General features: G+C 37.3%; 1 protein-coding gene across 1 annotated transcript in view; it reads right to left on the bottom strand.

The window, feature by feature from the left end:
• TUBGCP3 (tubulin gamma complex associated protein 3) overlaps nt 1-22,353 on the bottom strand; it is a 50,374-nt gene that overhangs the window by 12,934 nt on the left and 15,087 nt on the right. Inside the window, exons 6-13 of the mRNA XM_050333026.1 lie at nt 18,969-19,141; nt 16,126-16,244; nt 12,720-12,845; nt 9,170-9,238; nt 5,769-5,901; nt 4,183-4,349; nt 2,407-2,517; nt 1,908-2,016 (exon numbers count right to left, since the gene is read on the bottom strand). Of these exons, the coding sequence (XP_050188983.1) occupies nt 1,908-2,016; nt 2,407-2,517; nt 4,183-4,349; nt 5,769-5,901; nt 9,170-9,238; nt 12,720-12,845; nt 16,126-16,244; nt 18,969-19,141 (1,007 nt within the window). The remainder of the gene's footprint in view (nt 1-1,907; nt 2,017-2,406; nt 2,518-4,182; nt 4,350-5,768; nt 5,902-9,169; nt 9,239-12,719; nt 12,846-16,125; nt 16,245-18,968; nt 19,142-22,353) is intronic.

Raw genomic sequence — 22,353 nt, 5'->3', positions numbered from 1 at the left:
AGCTTTAGCACACTGCACATAGTAACATCTATTTCTAAAACTACACTTCTGTCTCAAACAGTTAGTCTCAGCACTTAAGATAATGTATTTGCTCTGAAGCTCTTGTCCTCTAAATAGTAAGAAACGTATATTTGTGCCCATCTCCCATTCAACCAAGGAGCGAGAAACATGTACAAATTTAAAAAAAAAAAAAGTACTGGAAAAGCATGGCCATAAATGCTGCATAAAGCAGTGAAAGTAGTGTCACCAAAGAATGTTTTTTTCTTTTTTCAGGAGTAGCTGGCAAGATGATTGTTCAAATGCATTCACTTAACCCTGACCCCTCTCTGCACTTTAACTACATCTTTGACTAGGCAAGCACTGCACATGGTACAAAAAAATCACATTGTTAGATGACATTCTTCCAGACATGAATGGGATTTTATTATTAGAACATCTTTCATGGAGAGAACATCTTTCATGCTAGAAGTCCATGCTGTGAAGATTTAATATAAAAATTAATCCAAGGTTAATGCAGAGGGGAAAAAAAAGACAATCCCACAAAACCAAGCTTCAAAGTCATATGTAATAAAGTTACATTTGAGTAGAGGAATAACAGAAAATACATGGTACAAGCTGTCAAACTGCAAAGAAGCATGTTCTTAGCAAACAACAACTTGACTGAAACCCAAATATTTAAATCAGAGAAAATATCCCAGTGAGCCACATCTTCAAAATTAAACTATCTTTGGTATGTTAAACAAATTATCAAAAGAAATTATAGTAGCAAAATACCACTTTCATCAGAAGGCAGCAAGTTGTCCTTTCTCCTAGATGTAGCAGCATCCTACATATTCTTTGCTTAATTTACATATAAAATCTCCTTGGTTTAAATGTTTACAGTTTTCTCTCTTTCATCATAACAATGTTAATTTCATTGCAATGAATATGCCACCAAAAAACCTCAAATAGTATATAAGTTCTCACTAATTAAAAGTGGAATCTGTTCTACATAAAACAAAATAACCTGAAGGAATTCTGATAGTTAAATTTTGGTTTAATAATCAACAGCTGGCAACCCCAATTTTAAGTAATCTTCAAGAAGAATTTTACTAACCTTCCATACTCAATTTGCTTTGGTCATACTGGTCAGACAGGTTTCTGTCCTGGTTTTATTGTTCATTCTCTAACTTACAACTAACTGAGTATTTACTATTTTTCAATCACAGAATCAATTCAGCATTATTAAGGAATTGTATGATGGAGTATATTTGATGACAAGTCAAACATACTAATTCTTATTGCAGCACTCCAGAATATCCCTGCTCCCACCCCAGCTTTCTCAACCAAAGTCAGCTGAAGGCAGACTGGTTTCTGAATGGTTTCATCCAGAAATTCAGCACAGTACCAACTATCCAGCAAACCTACCAAATTAAGAAAATTACAGAACATGCACCATCATACCTCTTTTGCAAATAGCAAGTATCTATTAAAATATCTATATTTTAGGGCAGATGGCACTTTTGTACTTCTTTCCACCCCACTATTTAAACAGCCAGTTTACAATCTAAACCACGTAATGTACAGAGCTCAATTCAAAGAGAATCATAGAATCATAGAATAGATTGGGTTGGAAAAGACCTCCAAGATCATCAAGTCCAACCCCTGATCCAACTCTAATTACTATATCATGGCACTAAGGGCCATGTCCAATCTCTTTTTAAAAACTTCCAGGGATGGTGAATCCACCACCTCTCTGGGCAGGCCGTTCCAATGCCTGATCACCCTCTCTGTAAAGAATTTCTTCCTAACATCTAACCTAAACTTCCCCTGGCAGAGCTTGAGCCCATGTCCCCTTGTCCTGTTGTTGGTTGCCTGGGAGAAGAGACCAACCCCCAAGAAGACACTGAATAACATTAATACTCTACCATCTTTTGAAGACTCTGCAGATTTTGCCACAGCAATCACCTTTGTGGATGGAGTTTGATCATGACAAACTTGATGTAAGAAGTTTATGGATTTTCCTATTAGGAGGACCTGAACAAAGAAGCATTTAAAAAAAAATTTATTTGCATATAAGGAAATAAAAAACCTAAACAAAATAGCCACCCACAGCCACCAGGACAAGATATTTTCTTATCTTTCTGTGCTCTTAGATTCACAATTCCAACCACAGCAACCCAGAATTTCAATGCTAACACAAAAAGGTTTTAAACACAAACTTCTTTTCCCTCTCTTTGAGATCTCCTTCAACAAAGTTTAACAATTAGAGAATGGAAAGGAGAAACAGTCTTAGAGCCTTCCTCAGCAAACAATTCTAAAATTCCTAAGATGAATATTTACTGTTAAATTTGGCCTCTGTTTTCCTAATGAAAATCTTAGCGGCAGCACAGAACAAACAAATCAGATTAACTTTTGGATTCATACCTTTTTTGATTGCTCCATTGTAATAAAAGAAGGGATCATTGATTTCCTCAGAGTGTATTTGTCATGCCACAACCGATCTGTTTTAACTGTAGGATCTGAAGCTACAAAAAACTGAAGATTGAAAAAATTTTAACAACAAAAGATTAATGTAAACTCTCTACCCTAGACTTTAACTTCTGTATTAAGAAAACTGTAAAAATATTTTGAGTTGGTTTTTTTTACTTGCATAGCTAACATGCAGAGTTGTCCTAGCAATGGATATGTAAATTGTATGTTGATCAATGTGAACTCTGAAGGAAAAAGTCAGAACAGCTCACATAGTTTAATCTACTCTATATGTTACAAAACACTGACCACCTCAGGTCAAAGTGTACCAGCTGTAAAACGTTCACTATGAAATACAGAAGCATGTAGCATTTTTCCAACAATTATACAGTTAGGGTAGGAGATGAAGTTCAAAATAGAATATGCTTTACCTTCCTGGTTCTACTTTTATCACTATTATTTCTCCTATTCTAACAGATGTAGAATTGCAGAAGGGGAAAAAACCCAAAAAAATCTTGCAATTGAACTGGTGATCAAATGCTACAGTCTCTCAACTCCATAAAACAGAATACTCTGATTTGTAAGAAACTAAACCTACTTCATTAGTTTTGTTAAAGTGACTTTTGGATGGATCCTGTCCTCATCCTGTCAAACAAGATATCCATTTTCTTGACAAGAACTTTTTTCGCTGCCACCAAGAATGGCCAATTGTCTTTGTTCACAAACTGTGTCTATGGTATGAAAATTGTAGTTTTCAGTACAACACATCCAACAGTGATCTCCAGTACTAAGAACACTCTTACACTGCACATGTAAAATTTTAAACAGAGTTGAAATCTAAACATAAGACCCAAAAACAATAACACCTCACATGTCTGAGGAATAACTGGGAACTACTACACTACTAGAAAAGGATTTTACACAAGTCTCCTAATGCTGATCTCAAAGCTCAGTGTGGCTGACTTGTACTAATTGAAATTTTGACCAAAAGAAGCACAGATACAGACAGCACATTTCACTCTCAAATAAAATCGCTCTGATGTGTCTCAGAAGTGCTAAAATAATTTTAAAAAATGATTCTTTGGCTTCTTGAAAACAAAAAAAAAGAGTCACTTTAAAAAGACTCTGTTGATAGGAGACAAAAGTGTTGGGAGAGCTTAAAAATGCATAAGAACATTTGTAAGAAAAAGGACAATTGCTGGAATTTACAGTTACAGAAATCACAACAAATCACTGCAGTTTCTACAGTAACTCTGGAACCATAAACCTCTTCTACCCAATTTGACAGACTGAAGTTATTTATCAAGCTGAGGATTACAGTAAGCAGAGTAAAACACTCTGAACTTCATTCCAAATATAAGGCCTGCATTCTAAACAGTTACAAAGAACTCTGCATACATTACTACTGTTACACTAAGCAAGAACACTTAGAGAAATTACTTTATCTTTCTTCAAAAGCAAGCACTTATTGTCAGTCCAGTATTCTGACTCTACTAGACAAGACCCAGGATATGCTTTACTGAAGACAACGTGCTACATCACTGCAACTTGCAAATATCAAACTGACTGAATTCATGAATTCAAGTGATATTTCATGTTGCTATTGTATGTATTGCTTACTCATATATTATACACTTTCATCACTGTCTACTTTTCAAATTCTCCTCTAGGCTTCCCACAGACACCTCAAAGCAAACAGAGGTCAAGTATTTCCCCTAGCACATAGGTTACCTCGTGGTATGTGTCCTCCAGCTCTCCATCATATATCCAGCGGTAAAGGAAATTCAGTACAGGATGGGATACGAGGCCAAGAATGTGCTGAACCAGAGACCTCATGTAGGGATCTCCTGTTTTAGTATAGGCATGAACTGCTGAAGCTAGTTCACCACCTTTTCTCCCTGAAAGATTATAGGGAAGGGGAACAGAAATGGATGAAGGAAAACCAGTTAAATTCAGCTGATTTTAGCTAGTCATGTGTCACTCAGACCATGCTGAACAGCAATTCTAAAATGTAGCAAAAGCACATTTTCTAATGTTAACAGGGAATTCTCCTAGGTTTTAAGGCATGAATTATTAATCTCACTAAAGCATTAAGCAGAATTCTCTGTCTACTTTATGGTAGCTTGGGGGAATGCAAATTTCAAGGCATCAGATAACACACAAAGGTTGATGTTATGCTCCTTTTCTTTCTCACTGTCCCCACCAGAAAAGCATCAAAGAAGCTTTAGTACATTTTCCTTCCCTCCTGTACTTGATGCTCTCAGATGTTCTGTGTGCATACACGCACACAAATACCTTTCTTGCTTCTTGGCTACAGTTCCCACCATTGCTCTGTTAGGCAATATCTCCTGTTTCCTCACAATCAAAAGGTAAGAGGCTGTCAAAGAAAAATCCAAAAAGTAGAACAAATATTTGCTCTGCTGTTACGCTGCATATTAAGGTTCCTTACAGCAGAGACTGTAGAATTCCAAGTTTTCATGGATGTCTTAAAAAGTAAAGCCTACTTTTTTTAAAATTTGTTACAGATTCCAATAATCAAGGTAAAGCAGATGTTGTAGGGTTTTTTTGGTTAAGATGGTCTTCCTAAAGGGCCACAACCTCACAAATCTGAAGTACCCTCAGGGAGAAGCATAGACTAAGGATCAGCTACTGGCCAAAGTTTCGGTCAACTCCAACATAACTCCTCAGCACTTTCTTGTGGACTACCAACAGTCACACACTATTTGCAGATTTCTTTCACATTAATCTGCAAACAAGTTGCAAATGATTTCTATATGCCATCATATATAGAGGAATTGCATAATACTCATGCATAGTAAAGAGACTACACCAATAATTTCATAATGTATTAGTAGGATTCTTTAAGTGTAACATTCTCTGAAAGATTATTAAATTGACTAATTGAAAACAGCAAGGAAAATGCATGCTTAAAATCGGAAGGATCTCTCCAGTACATTCTCATTTCAAAAAAGCAAGAAATAAGGATGCATCAAAACAGCACTACAATTTGCCACGCTTTGTTTAAAGTAATAGAGAGTAAATCCTCTGGATTAACTACTCAAAATTAAAAACAAACAAAAAACCAAACCAAACAACAACAAAAAAACAAACAAAAAACCCCAAAAACCCAAACAAAAACAAACAAAACAAAACAAACAAACAAAAACCACAAAAAAAAACCCAACCAACCAAACAAAAAAAAAAAAAAAAAAAAAAACCACAAACCCTAAACAAGAAATAATATTATTGATATCCACCTCTGGCATGCACAACTACTCAGTTATGTAACTTCCCAGAAATAGTAATGTTGAACAGACCTTGACAGTGATCAACAAGTGCTGCAAGGGTCTTTAACCTTATTTTAGGATCATATGTCCAGACTAGAAGGCGGCGAAGTGTTAAACTGCTCTCAAGTCCCAAATTCACACCCTGATCATCTTCCAGTTGCAACTGAAATCAAAGACAAAGACATGCCAAGGAACAAAGCTTGCAAAACTGAGGCAGAACTGATGTTTCATAGTTTGAGTTCAAACATCAGGTTTTTACCAATACACTTGAAATACGCAGTGTTATGTGTTCTCTCAGTAAATCTCTGGGCCAAAACCTGAGAGCCGACCTAGTGAAAATAAAGAATCAAGCACAGGTGAAAGAATAGTGACAAACAGAAGTGTAATAAGGCAGACAAAGTAAAAATGACAAGAAAATTAAAGAAAGTAACATGATAGATAGTCACAAAAGGAGAGAAGAGCAAAGGAAAAGAGAGCAGAGATCCTTAAAGACAGGAAATACTGGTCAAAGATGCTCAGAAAAGAGTAAAGAAAAACATCTAAAGGAAAGGCAGAGTGTAGGAGGTAGACTTTTTATTACTGCACACTCAGCTTAGTTTAGTTCAACATGGGACAAATTCTGTTCCATGTCTTCCTCCAGAAGCCATCAGAACTCAAGATAGCCTGTAATGTGCCATACAGTCAGATTATAGAATTACCACCACTGGAAAAAAAATTGAAAAGATACAATAAGAAAAATCTGTCACAAAGTGACAATCTTCCAACACCATGGAAAATGAAAGCCAAATATTTGCATCTGAGGTGCAAATGTACATCTCATACAAGTACAGATGAGATAAGCAAGACAAGAACACAACCTAAGAATACAGAAGCAAGTTCCTAGAGCAGTCCAAGCAGACTAACTCTTAGAAAAGATGCTGTTTCCTGTATATGACAACACATTCATTCTATGCTTTCATACTTAGCACCTTTTTTTTTTTGTTCAAATACAACATATCCATTAAACTTAAGACCAGTGTTATCCACATTAAGCTCAGCCTTAAAGCCAGTTAAATACATTAGTTTCTGGATGCTCTTGGGTCCATAGGTGGATTTTTTTCTTTGGAAACTGGCAATGACAAGAGACACATGAGCAAAACCCATACTTTGACTTTAGGTAAGAGATGGTACATCTTCATCATGGAACTACACTTTTAAATGGGCTGACAGTGTGCAAACAGTCTGCAAGGAAAAAACCTGAAAAGCTTCTGGAACAGTACACAGTACACTCAGAAATACTCTTTCAAGGGCAGAAATATGTTCAGGGGAAGCTATGAGAACATTATAAAAAGTTATAGAGAAAAAGACAGTACAGAACCCAGTACAGAACCCTGCCAGTACAGAACAAGATTCTTCTTGTTCTATGCCTGAACTGCAAACTGGAACTGCAGCTAATAACTGCTAAGTTGGCAGACTGTATGATCTCCTGAATCTAAGGATGCAGCATACACTCAATTTCAAGTCACAATTTCCTACATGTTTTCAACTGAAATGTACAGGGTATTTTCCTCCATCCTGCAGCATGACCTTCAAGCCTTCCCAGTCTTCAAGTCATAAAAGAATCTCTCCTCCACTGCTGGATCTTTCCTTTCCTTTCTTTCACAGCCTTTAGGGAGGAATGTTGCCAGGGGCTTCTTGAAAATCCAAACACAACATAACCCTGGGAGCTCCTTCAGTTAGGTGCTTAGGGACCTAGATTCTCCAGCATGAAACTCCAGCATGCTACTGCAGCAAAACTGTACATTACAGACACTGTACTGACTGTTCCCTGGAAGAATGCACTTAATCAATGGGCTCAATACACTCAGCAACTCCGACACTGGAGATCAATCTGGCAAAGAACATGAAGAGTCAAACAAGAACAGCAGTAAAAGTAAGACTGGGAAAAATGTGTGTCCAAACTACTGGATGCTGCTGGGAAAGCAGTGACAGGAAAAGTGGAAAATGCTGAGGTACTTAATGACTTTCATGCCCTGTTATTTTGATAGTGTTTGCTGTTGGGGATATCAGATATCACCTGAGATCAGAAGGGAAGTCTGGAACAAGGGAGACTTGAGTAGAGAAGGATCAAGTTAGAGAACACTGAAAAAAATGGATATGCATAAGTCCACAGAACCTAATGGGATACATCTACAAGTGCTGAGGAGGGAGCTGGCCAATGCCACTGCAAGGCCACTCTCAATTATCTCTGCAACACAGTAATTAGAGGAGGTTTCTGATGACTGGAGAAAGCAAATTCACTCCTCTCTTCAAGGAGCCATAAAACTACACACTGGTGAGACTTGCTTCATTCCCCAGGATGCTGACAGAGCAACTAATCTTGGAAACCATTTCCAAGCATATGGAGAACAAAAAGCTTTCTCAGGAAGAAAAGCTCAGCGAAAGGAGGAGGAAGTAGGAACATTTGTGGTAATGGAGTTTGTCTTCCCAAGCAAGTGTTAAGCGTCCTGATGCTCCGCTTGCCAGGAAGCGGCTGGACATCTGCCTGCTGATGGGAAGCAGTGAATGAATTCCTTACTTTGCTTTCCTTGCACACACAGCTTCTGCTTTCCCTTCTAAACTGTCACTAACTTGATTGGCTTGTCTTTTTGTCTTCCTTCTAATTTTCTCCCCATTCCTGAACAGGCAGGGGTGAGTGAGAGGCTGGGTGGGTGCTTGGCTGCTGGCCAGGGTCAACCCACCACAAAGGCAAACACAGCTTGAAAATAATCCAGAACTTTCCTTTCCTTTCCTCCTTACAGGCTTCCACTCCCACCATACTCATCTCTTCTTTTGAAAGGTTCAGTGGAGCAGGAAAGGTAGAGGAAGCTGCATTTCAAAGAATTCATAAATATTTTCATGGCCAAGAAGTTTTAAAAGTTAGAATAAATAAAAGCTCCAGCAAGCCAGGAGAGCAAACGTATTTTAGACAGAGCAGAAAATAATTACAAAAAGACTAACTGGATAGCAGCCAGGAAAAACAAGCAAAAAATAAGTATGATAGGCATTCCAAAAGTTAGGAACCTTAAAGAACTGCGAGTCAAAAGGAACAGATGCCTTAAAAACATTTACAAAAGCCTATGACTTAAACCATAAAGATTTTTAGAAGCTAGAATTTTAAAAGCCAGTTTAATTTAACTTTAGATCAATTCTCAGAATAATTTTTTCTCCATTACAAGTAATGAACTCCTTGAAAGCCCTACATTAAAAAGAAAAAAACAAGCAGGAAAAAAAAAAGTGTATTTTATTTTAAAGCTAGCATCTAGGTGAACATACTATAAACATCGTGTCCATTGTCAACAGAAACTGCTGTACACCCTTCACATGGTAACGGAAATAGAGGTATGTCTTCTAGAAGGTTTTTGATAATGTAAAGCAAAACAGGAAAGTTGAACAAGGACCACTTAACTTACCTGAGAATGTAAAACAGACAGAAGTCGGTAGTATTCTTTAAGTTCCTGATGTAAGGCTGCACAAAAACTCTGTAAGAGGAAGAGGAAGGTAAAAAAAGAAAGAAAAAAAATGAGAAAAATAGTTAGGAAAAATCTTTCTGATTTAATCTAGAATAGTTTTAATTCTATCACCATACTTCCAAGGTAGTCAGGAATTTCCTGAAGGGAATCAAGCTACCAGTTGCAGCATAAAAGCCAACTTCTCGAAAGCTGTATAAAGTATAAATGCTGCCCTAAGAGATGCACATATCTTTTCCAGAAACATATATAAATTGTCAAGTTACTTTGTTTCTTGCTGTCTTAACTCTATGAACAGATTACACTATGACAAGTGTAACTCTTAAAATAGATATACCATCTCAATAACAGCATTAATAATTATCATAGGGATGTGCAAATTACAACATGACCCAGTTGAAGTTCTTTTTTAATAACCATGTAAAATATAGTATGGAGTAAAGTAATAGAGCTTCGATTTCAGGAAGACCTCTAAAAACAGAACACAGAAGTTTGGCAACCATCATTATATTTACAGTGTAGACTATATGACATGAATAAGAAAACAATGCCCAGAAAAATACTTCCAGTAATTGCTGCTGGATCAGGTAAATTTTTGTCCTTTCATCAATTCACAGCTGTGTATGATTCTTCACTTGACACAGAAGAAATGCATAACACAAAGTGTATCTTTGGGCCTGAACTAAAGCAAAGCTTATTTGTAAAACAATTCTAGGCACAGCTACTTTGGTTTGTTTAAAAATAAATAAAGGTAGATTTAAAAAAAAAAAAATCTGGAAAGAGTACTTGTTTAGTAACAAAGAGTTTTCCATAGTTTGGGGTACTGGGGTTTTCCTTTATTTTTCTAATGGCCTTAACCTAACATACAGACTAAAAAAATCCTGCAACACATTTTCCAAAACAGAATTAAAAATACGGCTCATTAATTTTGGAATAACTTGAAAACTTTGGACTTTAAAACCCCCAAAAATGTGCTTAACGTTTTTATATATTTGGTTTCTTGGAAGCATACTTCTATGTCCACACACACATTCAGGACTGATTTCTAACCAATTCTAAGCTAACAACTTTGATATCTATTTTAATACGGTTTTTTTACTGGGAAATTTCCCAGGACGTTCTCTTCAACACCTTTTAAACTCATAGTCAAAATAATTTGGAAAAAAAAAAGGAAAACTTCACTGAAAGGACCTTAAAGCTTGAAGAAAAATATTTATTCACTAGACTATTTAAAAATGAGGATCATTTCTACAAGCACAAGGAGAAAATAAATCTTCTTTCCTGCTAAGCAGCTAAGCCTAGGAAAAAAAAAAGTCATTAATCTTGCCATTATATCCTTTATAAGGAAAGGAGGTTCCTTTCTTCAATTCAACATTATAAATGACAAAGAAATTTGACATTCACTCTATTCCAGAGGATACTGAAGGACAAAAAGAAATCCCCTTACGTGTAACTCCACTTTTCATTTCTTCTCACTTGCTTCTTCAGTACATTTTTGAACCTATTAAAATAGCACTTGCCAAGACAGAGGGCAGAGCAGAGTTTCCAAGAAAACACTCAAAGGCACTACACATCTGCTCAAAACAGAAGAACAGTAATCACTGACTTAGGAGATTCAGGAGCTAAAAGGATTTAGGATCTACTGGCCACCAATTTTTCAGAGAAGCTTTAGAAGTTAAAATTCACATCCAGTGCCAATTCCTGTGTCACAGACTACAGGTTTTTGTTTCCCAAACTGTTACAGAAAAACTGGACATTATCCTAGAATTCTAATTTGTCTGCAGCAAAAGAGAATTCAGGAAGGAAACAGAATGCTTGTTCATAAGAAAAAAATTAAAATGCCCAATACCTCAATTGGATCTAAATGGGCAAAATGTCAAAATACAAGACAAATTGTTGTCAATTAGTCTTTCTGCTTTCTGAAGACAAAGAGGAACTTACATACTAATCAGCAAAGGTAGAAAAATATAAAATGTAATATACTGTTCTATCTCTACTCCTAATAATTGTCAATACCTGACATTTTGTGGAATAAAAATAGTCACCAGAATCATAACAAAAGAGGTGACAGACACCTTCTCCTATGTGTGATTTAAATAAGCATCCTTTTAAAACATAGGCAAAAGATGCTTTATAATACAATATTTATTCTTGTGCTAAATTCCTTAATGCACAGTGTGCAGCACCTGGAGTTCTCAGCTATAACAGCTATGAAGAGCAATAGTATATACTCTTTGTGCCCAGATACTGATAGTAGGAGCAGAATATATGTTTTCATTTGTATGCTTATGTCCTAGAAATATATGCAAGTGCTTGCCTCAAGCAAAATCAACAGCATTAGAGCTATGCAGATTCAGCTAACAGCATAGCTAACTAACTGCACAGCCTCTGCACAGGATCTGAAACCTGCATATGGAGGCTGGGGTACTCCACATTTAAATTCACTGAAGAATTACAGTTCTCCCCTTGCTGTAAACTTGAAGATTAAAGCCAGAGACAGTAAAAATAAGCATAATCCAGAAGCTACTAGATAAAGAATAAGAAACTTCACCCAGATATAAGGGGGACAGTCTGAAGAAAATTCATATCCAGTAGCACTACCATATAAAACATGGAAATCAGAATTGGATTACTAGAAAAATAATTATTTATATGTAACTAAAATGGTTACTTAGAGAGACAGAAGGGAACAGAATAAAACATTAGAAAAGTAGGAAGCACTACAGTGTCTCTACTGACCTCTTAAGAAAAATTAGATTGAAGGGAGAAGCACTTCAATTTCTTGGCAGATTAGGTAGGATGTTATGGCTAGAGGCAAGGATAACATTTCTGTCGACTCAGAAGGGATAATATCCAGTTTTACAGAGGGAGCAAGTGAGAGGAAACGGGAATGCCTTAGCAGTAAATGTGGTTTTGAGTATTACAGCAGCAGTGAAGTTACTGTAGACTATAAATCATGATGATGAAACCTATGAAAACAAAAATTAATATTCTTTTGATGCTGTATTCCAAAGAAAGGGCAGAAGATAATGGGGTATTTCCATTTTACGTAAGTTAGTGCAGTCCTAACACATGAACATCAACAACAGCTGACAAGAATGTCTCCTGCATAGGTCACTAACAACTGAATTGGTGATTAATCAGCTCAGGGATGCCACCACCCCATTTAAGCAATGTTTTTCTTTATAAATATGCATGATAATTATTTCTTTTTTTGAAGAAGAAGAAGATTAAGAAAAAGAAACTATGCATGAGACTTTCTGGTTACAAATGACAGGGGCAAATCCTTAAGACCAGCAAGAGCAAATGCCTTTCCTTTGCCTTCAGTCTAAGACCCACATCAAAAGCAGTAGTCCATAAAAGAAGTGAATCAAATGATGCATGATCCAAGCTCCAAAGCTGATGCATAATTCTAGTACTGCATTTACTCAGTAGTTTCTTAGGGAAACTAGATCAGCGTACTGTAGCTATATTAGCTTTTTAGCTGACCTACCTGTCCCACAAGTCCAAACGCACGATCCAAACTCCTCTGGTCTGTATATTTTCTGATTTTATTATGCAGCCACCCCAACTCTGCAAGTCTACTTGTAGTATCTCTGAGAGATTTGGACAAGCTCACCTATAAAGTTAACAGAAACAATAATTTGCAATTAAGTGAAATCTACCATGCCAATACTGCTTTCTTCATCAAAGTCCCTCTTTCTCATAAAATAAGCCAATTAAAGAAATAAAACTTTTACACTCTACTGCAGAGACAGTGTCAAAAAAAGCAGACAATCCTGTAATTAGCATTAAATTTTTTACACACATGCACTGAAAAGACAGCAGCAACAAACTACTGGCCACTTTGAGACCTTTTCCTTTTGGAAATCTTAATGGATTTGGAAAATCTATTAGTATTCATCCACTCTTTTTGCATTAGGTAATTATGGCAGTAACAAAAAGGTCTTCGGAAGAAAGCATGAAATCTGTAATTTCATGTTGCAGATTCAGACTTCATCTTATCCTGATAACCAACAAGACTAAAGATATTAGAGTTCTAGAAGAGGAGTCAATCACTGAAACTAATGGAGAAACACTGAGAAAATAATTAGTTACTGCTACAGATGAAAAAAACCTTTAATAGAAAATAAACCACCAGGTACTAGGTCAGACTAGGTATCAGGAACACAAGCTTACAGAATCCAACTTCCAAGTTTAAGTTAGATTCAGTAGTAACAGCTTTTATAAGCTATTTAATCTTGTGTCCCTCCAAGTTCTTCTACTCTGTTCCTGTATTTCTTCTAGTATCTCACTCGCTCTGCAAGCCTGCCTTAGTTCCAACACTCTACTACCACTATTTTCATCTGAATCCGCACATCTCTTCTTTTAAATGACCACTGTTTCTATTTAATTTTTTTTCTACCATATCTTATCACATTACCCAACAAAACAATCAAGTTTTCAAAATTTCATTGAATAAAAGACCCCCAAACAGTCAGACTGACAAAATAGGACAAGAGGCAGACACTGATTTTTGTCCATAGGCACAAGGCCTACCCCACCTCTACAGACAATTTGAACTTGGAGAGCCAGCTGGAACAGTTCAAATCAAAGCAAGGAAGTGCTCTAACAAGCAAAGCAGATTTCCAAAGAACTAGAAATCAATGTCATTCATTAAACCTTTTAGTTAGCAGTACAGGCATTCTCCAAGGTAACAACCAGGGTCAGAGTGTGTTAGCCACACCACTGTGGACTTGCACCAGACAGCAGCATTTGGTTGTAAGACTAGAGTTCAGTTCCTGGCCCTCTTGTTTAGCCACACAGGCACAGCTTTAACTTCTTGAACAACTTCTGCAGGGTAAATTCCAGCCCAAACAAGCATAATTGGACACAGTCAGAAACTGCCCACAGCTAAAACCAAAGAGACAGCATAAGAACTATTTAAAATTCTGCAACTACAGAGTACTTGGCAAGCATTCAGTACAATACACATCCACTGGAATTAAAGAGGAACAAGAAAAATTGGCTTAGTGTTATTACATTTGCATCTCCCAGATCAAATCAGAAACTGCTAGCTTATCCAGTGATGAATGTCACCATCAGATCAAATACTAACACTGACATTAGAAAACATTCAGGCAAGAATAACAGCTTGGAAAATGTGTTTCTTTCTAGAAAAAACAGACTGTGTACAATGACATTTTCTCTGCAAGGCTGAGGGAGAACTACATGCTTTGACTACTATTTTGCCTGACATGCAGTCGATACAGTTGGAGGAGGTATCATCTTGGTCCTCCTTGTTTGTCAGAAAAAGTTCCAGCTCTAGTTCAGCTCTAGCCAGTCAAATTATTTCATCTTCACTGGGTCCAGTAGCTCAGTAAAAGTGCCAACAAGGAAGGATGGAAAACAACTGACTTCACGAAAATAACTGAAGACAAAGTTCTCAGGCAAAAGTATTCAGGTGGTTTGTGGTCAGTAATTAACTCCGTATATTAACACAATTTTGAATTCAAACTAAAACAGCTTTCTCCCTCAGCCTATTTGATATGACAGCTAAACAGAACACCAATGAAACCTATAGTGCCAATTATGCAATCATTTATTTTTTTCAACATTCCTCTAGAAAAATCTATTATGCTACCTTTTCTTTGCCACATATAATCTAAATTATATATAGAACATAATTAACTCTGTGCAGGTGTTGAGGAATTACAAACTTTGCAGCTTCTACAGGTAAAAAGATCTGTTTATTAAGAATCTGTTTCTAAACAAGATTTAATTGATTTAACAAGAGGTAAGTTTTACATTTACCCTCCACTAAGCAGCCCTAAATGTCATTGTAAAGTAACAGAACACAATCACACATTTCACTTTTTGCTATTATGAAGGAATGAAGGAAATTAGCTCTGTTATCACCAACATTAAGACCCGTCTACTGTGCCCTTGGCACATGAAATGGCCCAAAAATCACTTCCACCCCATTTTAGGATTATGTAATACAGTAGAAAATTCTCAGAGAAGTGAAAATCAGAAGCATTGTCTTTTCCTTTGAACATGAAAGCCAATTAGCAAGCAGAAACTTTGAGGCAGTACTGTCTAAACACTTGAATGAGAAGATGCTAAGGAAATTAGTGCCATACTTTTGTTCTTTGCTTTAGCTGATCCTATCTCATCCTCAGGGTGTTTTTGCAGATATGCTTTACATCTCACCACCTTAAAGCACGATCTCTCACAGGCATTTCTGTTCTTTTGTCCCCTACTTGACACCTCCATTCAAATTCACATCAGCACTTTCTTTTGTTCTATCACCAGTCCTTTATTGTGTAATCTGCATGAACCCATCTAGAGAATCACTTCTACATTGTATTCAAGACCATGACATCGAGTGACTTCCATCCATACCACATCTCAGGCTGTTAAATTTAATCCAATAATAATGTGGTCAAACGTCTGTATCTGCTTTATATTTTGCACACTGAAGAGGGGAAATAATTACAAAAATCCTCAAATTAAGCCATAACATAGGAATCTTTCTACTGGATTAATAGTTGGGAGTCTAGTCACGTCTTGTAAAATGCTATGGATTCTTTCTGGAACCTTATCTACCCAAACAATTTTAAACTACTTCTTTGTATTAAAAAAACCCCAAACAAACATCAACCAAAAAAAAAACACCCCAAAAACCAAAGCAAACAAACAAACAAACAAAAACACACACACACACAAAAAAAAAAAAAAAAAAAAAAAAAAAGAAAAGAAAAGAAAAGTAACAAGAACAACAAAAAAACCAACAAACAAACTGGGGAAGGGAATAAAGATTTGTAATAATATTTTAACTTTTTTACATGCTTTTCATGGCTGTGTTTCCCCTACATACATCTCTGCTCACATATGAAATACAAGTCACCATACAATACCTTTCCCTCTACTTTATAGCAATTTTCAGAATTGCACATTTTGATGTTTTTGCCATCTATTCCCTGGAAGACATATAAAACATCTCTTACGAGATTTGCTTCAGTTATTTCAACAGAGCCTAGGAAGAAAAGAAAAAAAAAACAAAAATAAAACAGTATTGAGATTTGTTGAGACAATTAGTTTTGATTACAACTTCAGAAAGCTATTTAGAAGCATAACCAAAATAAAAAGGAATTATAAAGCCTGTGTTTATAACCTGTAAAGAACTGGTTTAGGTACTCTTAAGAATCAGACAAGAAAGCCAAAGATTCCTTTAGCCTGCCTCTAATGGTGTACCTGTGATGCTTCCACAGCAGTCAGCTGATACAACACAGGGCATGTTATATTTTAACCAACACATCAGTCAGTCCTTAAACCTTTTATCTTTTCTGATCCAACCACCAGTGCAATTTCTGAGGCAAGCATCATAATAACTTGATCTTTTTTCGAACAAACAGCTGAAGTTGTTAAGTAGGACTTCCAGAATAATTTCTTAATATTCACCTAGGAAAACAACAGCTAATTCAGAAGAAAGAGCTGCTTGTTTAATACTGGTTTTCAATCATATATGCCACTGCTTGGTGATCAAAACCAGACTGCCAGCTGTACAACAACTATGGAGAGGGCAAACAGTATAGTGTAAGTACTGTTTCTGAAGATAGAAATATGTTTGGTTTAGTAAAGCATTTGTTACTGTAGCAAACAGCTTGCTTCTGGTTATTATCACTAGTTAGAGGTTAGACTATGACTGAGATTTAGGATATCTATTAATTTAAAGGAAACAAAATCAAAAAAGGTGCTGTGCAGGCCATTGAAATTACCCCCACCTTTTCTGGGCAAAACAGTACCATTTGCTCTTGTAACTTCATTTAAGATAGCAAGAATGAAACAATTTTAACAACAACTATCCAGAAATTGAGATGCTACAGCATGCTTCTCCCAATTTTGACAGCACTCTTACTCTCATCAGCTTGCCTTCCCAAAAATCCCCTTTCACAGAAAAAAAACCAACAAAAAATAAATTCTATTTTTATTTGGCAAAAGTAGGCTTTACCTCAAGATGCTGTTCAAAACTCAGTCTCTCCTCATAACATTAAGATTTGCATAAGAGTAGCTTGCCCTTTTTAGGAACTCTTAATGAAATGGTGAAAGATGCAAGTGCATGTTTCTTTATTTGGTAAATAATACAATGGGTATTAACATCAGCCAGACAATATGCCTGATTATACTCTCTGTGTAGGTGTAATAATAAGAAAACTCCAAATAAAAGCAAGCAACTTTTAGAAGACAGAAAAAAAAATAATTATACAAGAATTTTGTATTCATACAAATGTATCTTCTTGGCATTAGCTTTCTATATTCTGAATGCAGTCCTGCTTCTATTTCTACGTCAGCAATTGACTCCATTTAAGACAACTGTCAGTCCTTATACCCAGCCCACATTAGAACCAAAACATCACAGCTACTGGCTGACTCAACAGAAGTACTGCCTTCTATACCAATCAGTATAATATATTAAGAAACAGTGCTAGATTTTATATATTTTTTTATATTAAATCCACCACATTTATTTATATATAAAAAACGTAAAAATATATATATACACACACTGAGGTCCTGTTGCACCTCAGTCTTGTTAATTAGGTTCTAAACACCAAATGCTGCCCTCAGACACACAAGTGCAACTCTGTCTGTTCTGTAAGCTGCTGCTTTGTACACTCCTACTCAAAGATGTCTGGCAGACAGGTTATATTTCAGCTTCTAAATATCTACCACTTATTTGGTTAGGAGTTGTTTAAAAAAAGAAAAAACCCACATACAAAAAACTGCATATCTTCTCTTTCCCAGAGAGTAACAGCACTGTTGGATGACAATATCTGCCATTAGCTCTCTTATTCAGAAAAGTGTCCCACTTTCACAGTAAAAGTAGAGTGGGTTGAAACTTGGAATTGTCACAGAGATCACCTGTTAACCAATTTCTCCTTAGTTATGCCTGTGTAAATTCAGAATAGATCCTCTAGGCACTAGCTTGAAGTTTACAGCCACTTAATCAAGGAAACAAATTAGCAATATTAGGAATTTAGGAAGAAATTCTTTACTGTGAGGGTGGTGAGGCAGTGGAACAGGTTGCCCAGAGAAGCTATGGATGTCCCAATCCTGGAAGTGTTCAAGGCCAGGTTAGATGGGGCTCTGAGCATCCTGGTCTAGTGGAAGGTGTCCCTGCCTACAGCAGGGCGGTTGGAACAAGATGATCTCTAAAGTCCAGTTCAACTCAAACCATTCTGTGATTCTATGATTCTATATTTATCTATTTCTTATTGTATTGAAAATATTTTGTATCATTTGCTCTAAATACAACCACTGCAAACTGTGCTAATTTAAATAAGAAAGAGCTTTAAGATCTCTGTATTTCAGTGCAGATTTCCAAGTTTTAAAAGACACATAATCACAAATGGATGAATCTATTTCAACAAATTGTATTCACTGAGCTCTCTGACTCTAAAAACATCTTCTGATCATCAAAAGAATGATCACTGATCACAAGTCACAATCACTTGACTGACAAACACTGGAATAGTCAGTCTTTTAAAAGGACCAGGACACATTTTCAAGCCAACCTCTGCAAAAAGGAATTAACAATCAGCCAGAGAGACTGTGGCCAAATATACTAGTCTTGTATATTTCCTTCTATCCTTCTATTAAACACATTTTAGAAAAACACTCCTCAAAAAAATCAACATGCTATGAAATAATTCCAAAATAATTTTAAAAAATTATCTTCAACAAATACATCTTTGCTCACCACTTGTATCCCCTTCTCGCCTAGACCTTGGCACACCACGAGACACAGCATTTGAAAAGCCTTTTGAGGTAGTGCTTTGTAAAGAAGGCTGGTTTGCAGTTAAAGTCCATGCGAGGCGTGATCCCAATTGCTGACGGAGGCATTCTCCAACACCTGGAGCTTGATAGGATTGTCTAAAAAGGATAAAAGGAAGAAACATCTTTTAAAACCTTAATTCCATACCCATTACATGGTATGGAGTAGTGCAAGTTTTGAAAAATGCCTCAAGTTTGAGTTCACTTTTCGTGGATGTTTGGTTTGGTTTTTTTCTTTTAATAAAGGGACCTTAAAAAAAAAAAAAAAGAGTACAGAGCATACAAGCAACTTATTGCTTCCTATAAGCCTACACTTTAAAAAAAAAACAACACAAGAGACGAGAGGTACAAATTTGACAAATATGATTTCATATCAAAAACTGACTTTAATGAAAAGTGTAATTATACTGAAATGGATTAAAACTGAAGGTACGATAAGAATAATAAACAATAGTCATAATAAAAGTCATAAATACTTGTTTGTTATTACCTGAAAACATAGATAGATGTGAAAGAACCAAAGGAAAACAGAGAAAGAGGAGAAAGTTGACATTCCTGCTACTCTACTCTTTCAGACAGTTTGTATCAAGCGCCTGAAGATGTGATCAAGGAGGGAGTATCTAAACAAGCTCTGATTTCCCTTCCTTTCACACTTGTCAATTTTTCTCACAAAGAAAATCTTAATCATGAAAAAGTGTTAAGGCTATAAGTTAGCTTTCTGAGTATTTCTGCACGATGAAAAATAAAGCAGCAAAATATTTGCAAGGGATTTTTAGTGCTGATCATTCCTCCCGCAACTGAATGCAAACATTTTGAAATACATCTATCTTCCAAAAAAACTCAAAACACTAATTCCACGAGGTTGTGAAAGGAGTTGCATGGAGAGATGGAATAGGATTGCAAAATAAATGTCCATGTAAAAAAAGTTGAGGAACGTCTTTCCTCTCTCAACCACATCATTAACTCATGGGATGGTCAACAAGAACACAGCCTATAGGACAGAGCAACTCAGAATCACAGAATCAATGAGGTTGGAAAAGACCTTTAAGATCATCCAGTCCAACCTATGATTTAACACCACAACGTCAACAAGACCTTGGCACTAAGTGCCATGTCCAGTGTTCAACACCTCCAGGGATGGTGACTTCACCACCTCCCCAGGCAGCCCATTCCAATATCTTATCACTCTTCATGTGAAGATGTTCTTCCTAATGACCAACCTAAACGTCCTCTGGCACAGCATAAGACTACGTCCTCTCATCCTGTCACTAGTTGCCTGTGAAAAGAGGCCGACACCCACCTGGTTACAACCTCCTTTCAGGCAGTTGTAGAGAGGGATGAGGTCCCCCTAAGCCTCCTCTTCTCCAGGCTAAACAACCCCAGCTCCCTCAGCCATTCCTCATAAGACTTGTGCTCCAGACCCTTCACCATCTTCATGGTCCTTCTCTGGACACACTCCAGCTTCTCAATGTCCTTCCTGAATTAAGGGGTCCAGAACTGGACAGGGTACTCAGGATGTGGCCTCACCAGCACTGAGTACAGAGGAAGAATCACTTCCCTGGTCCTGTTGGTCACACTGTTTCTGATACAACTGATACAGGCCAGGGTACCACTGGCCTTCTTGGCCACATGGGCACACTGCTGGCTCATGTTCCACCACTGCAGACCAGCATCCTCTGGTCCTTTTCCACTTGAGCTGCTTTCCAGCTACTCTTCCCCAAGCCTGTAGCACTGCAGGAGGTTGTTGTGGCCAAAGTGCAAGACCCAGCACTTGTGCTTGTTGAATCTCATCCTGTTGGTCTCAGCCTGTTGATTCAGCCTGTCCAGGTCTCTCTGCAGAGCCTTCCTATCATCCAGCAGATTGACACTCTCACCCAACTTGGTGCTGTCCATGAGTTTGCTAATGGTAAATTCGATCTCCTAATCCAGATGATCAGTGAAGACGTTATACAGGACTGGGACTAACACCTATCCCTGGAGAACACCACTACTGACCTGACACCAACTGAATGCAGCCCCGTTCTCCAGCACTCTCTGGGCCTGGCCCTCCAGCCAGTTCTTAACTCAGCACAGAGTGCCCCTGTCCAAGCCGTGGGCTGCCAGCTTTTCCAGGACTATGCTGTGGGAGACAGTGTCAAAGGCTTTAATAAAGTCCAGATAGACACATCCACAGCCTTCCTCTCATCCACCAGGTGTGTCACCTGGTCATGAAAGGAGATCAGGTTGGTCAGGCAGGACCTGCCCTTCCTACACCTGTGCTGGCTGGGTCTGATCCCTTGGTTGTCCTGTATCTGCCATGTGATCACACAACCTTGCTGGGCACTGAGGTCAGGCTGAGAGGCCTGTAGTTCCCCAAATCCTCCTTTAGGCCCTTCTTGTGGATGGGTGTCACACTGGCCAACCTCTAGTACCCTAGGACCTCTGCAATTAGCCAGGACCAATGATAAATGATGATGAGCAGCTTAGCAATCTCTTCTGCCTGCTCTGTCATCACCCTAGGATGGATCCTATAGACTTGTGAACATTTATGTGGCTCAGCAGATCATTAACTGCTTCCTCCTGGATTACCTGGAGTCCATTCTGCTCCCTCTCTACCAGCTAAGGAGACCGGTTGCCCCAAGGATAACAGGTCTTACTGTCAAAGACTGAGCTCTGCTGTTCTTAGCATTTTTAACATGTCAAATAGAGTACAACACTGAATTTAGGCTGTTCAGAAGAATGTATTCTAGACAAAAGGAAAACAGGTAGAAAGAGAAGTTCATGAGGAATGAAGCTCACAGAAAGATCTCATCTGGGTTGTTCAGATCACAGATTATAAGACTAAAGAGCACAGTGAAATTGCTGTAAAATGGAACAGTCTGAACAGGTCAGACCAGGAATGTGCCAAAAACACGGTAGATTCTCCTGATATTTTTAAGCAAGCAGATACATGAAATAATGTCACTGACATTACTTTCTATATTGTATCAGGATTATACAAGAGTTGAGATTGGAAAGGACCTCTGGAAATCACCTCCTCCAAGTCTCTTGCTCAAAGCAGGGTCAACTAGAGAAGGCTGCATTGTTCAAGATATATTTTTAATACATGTAAGCATGAAGACTACACAACCTCTATGGGCAACCCATTTCAGTGTTTCACAGTATCCCCACTGTCCTCAAACACACAACCCACCTTATTGCAAAAGTTTTTTGCCCTTATGATTAACTGACTGTGATTCACAGACTCAGAAATTTTGCCAGTTACCTCTTGTTCTTTTTCCTGGGCACTACCTTTGCAATCCTGTGACCCAAACTATCCCACATTGTTTTTG

The sequence above is a fragment of the Myiozetetes cayanensis genome, unplaced genomic scaffold (assembly GCF_022539395.1).
Source record: "Myiozetetes cayanensis isolate MyiCay16 unplaced genomic scaffold, myiCay2020 scf5-8, whole genome shotgun sequence".
Taxonomy (NCBI): domain Eukaryota; kingdom Metazoa; phylum Chordata; class Aves; order Passeriformes; family Tyrannidae; genus Myiozetetes; species Myiozetetes cayanensis.
Note: the sequence above shows the minus strand (reverse complement) of the source record. Positions and strands in the feature narration are given on the sequence as shown.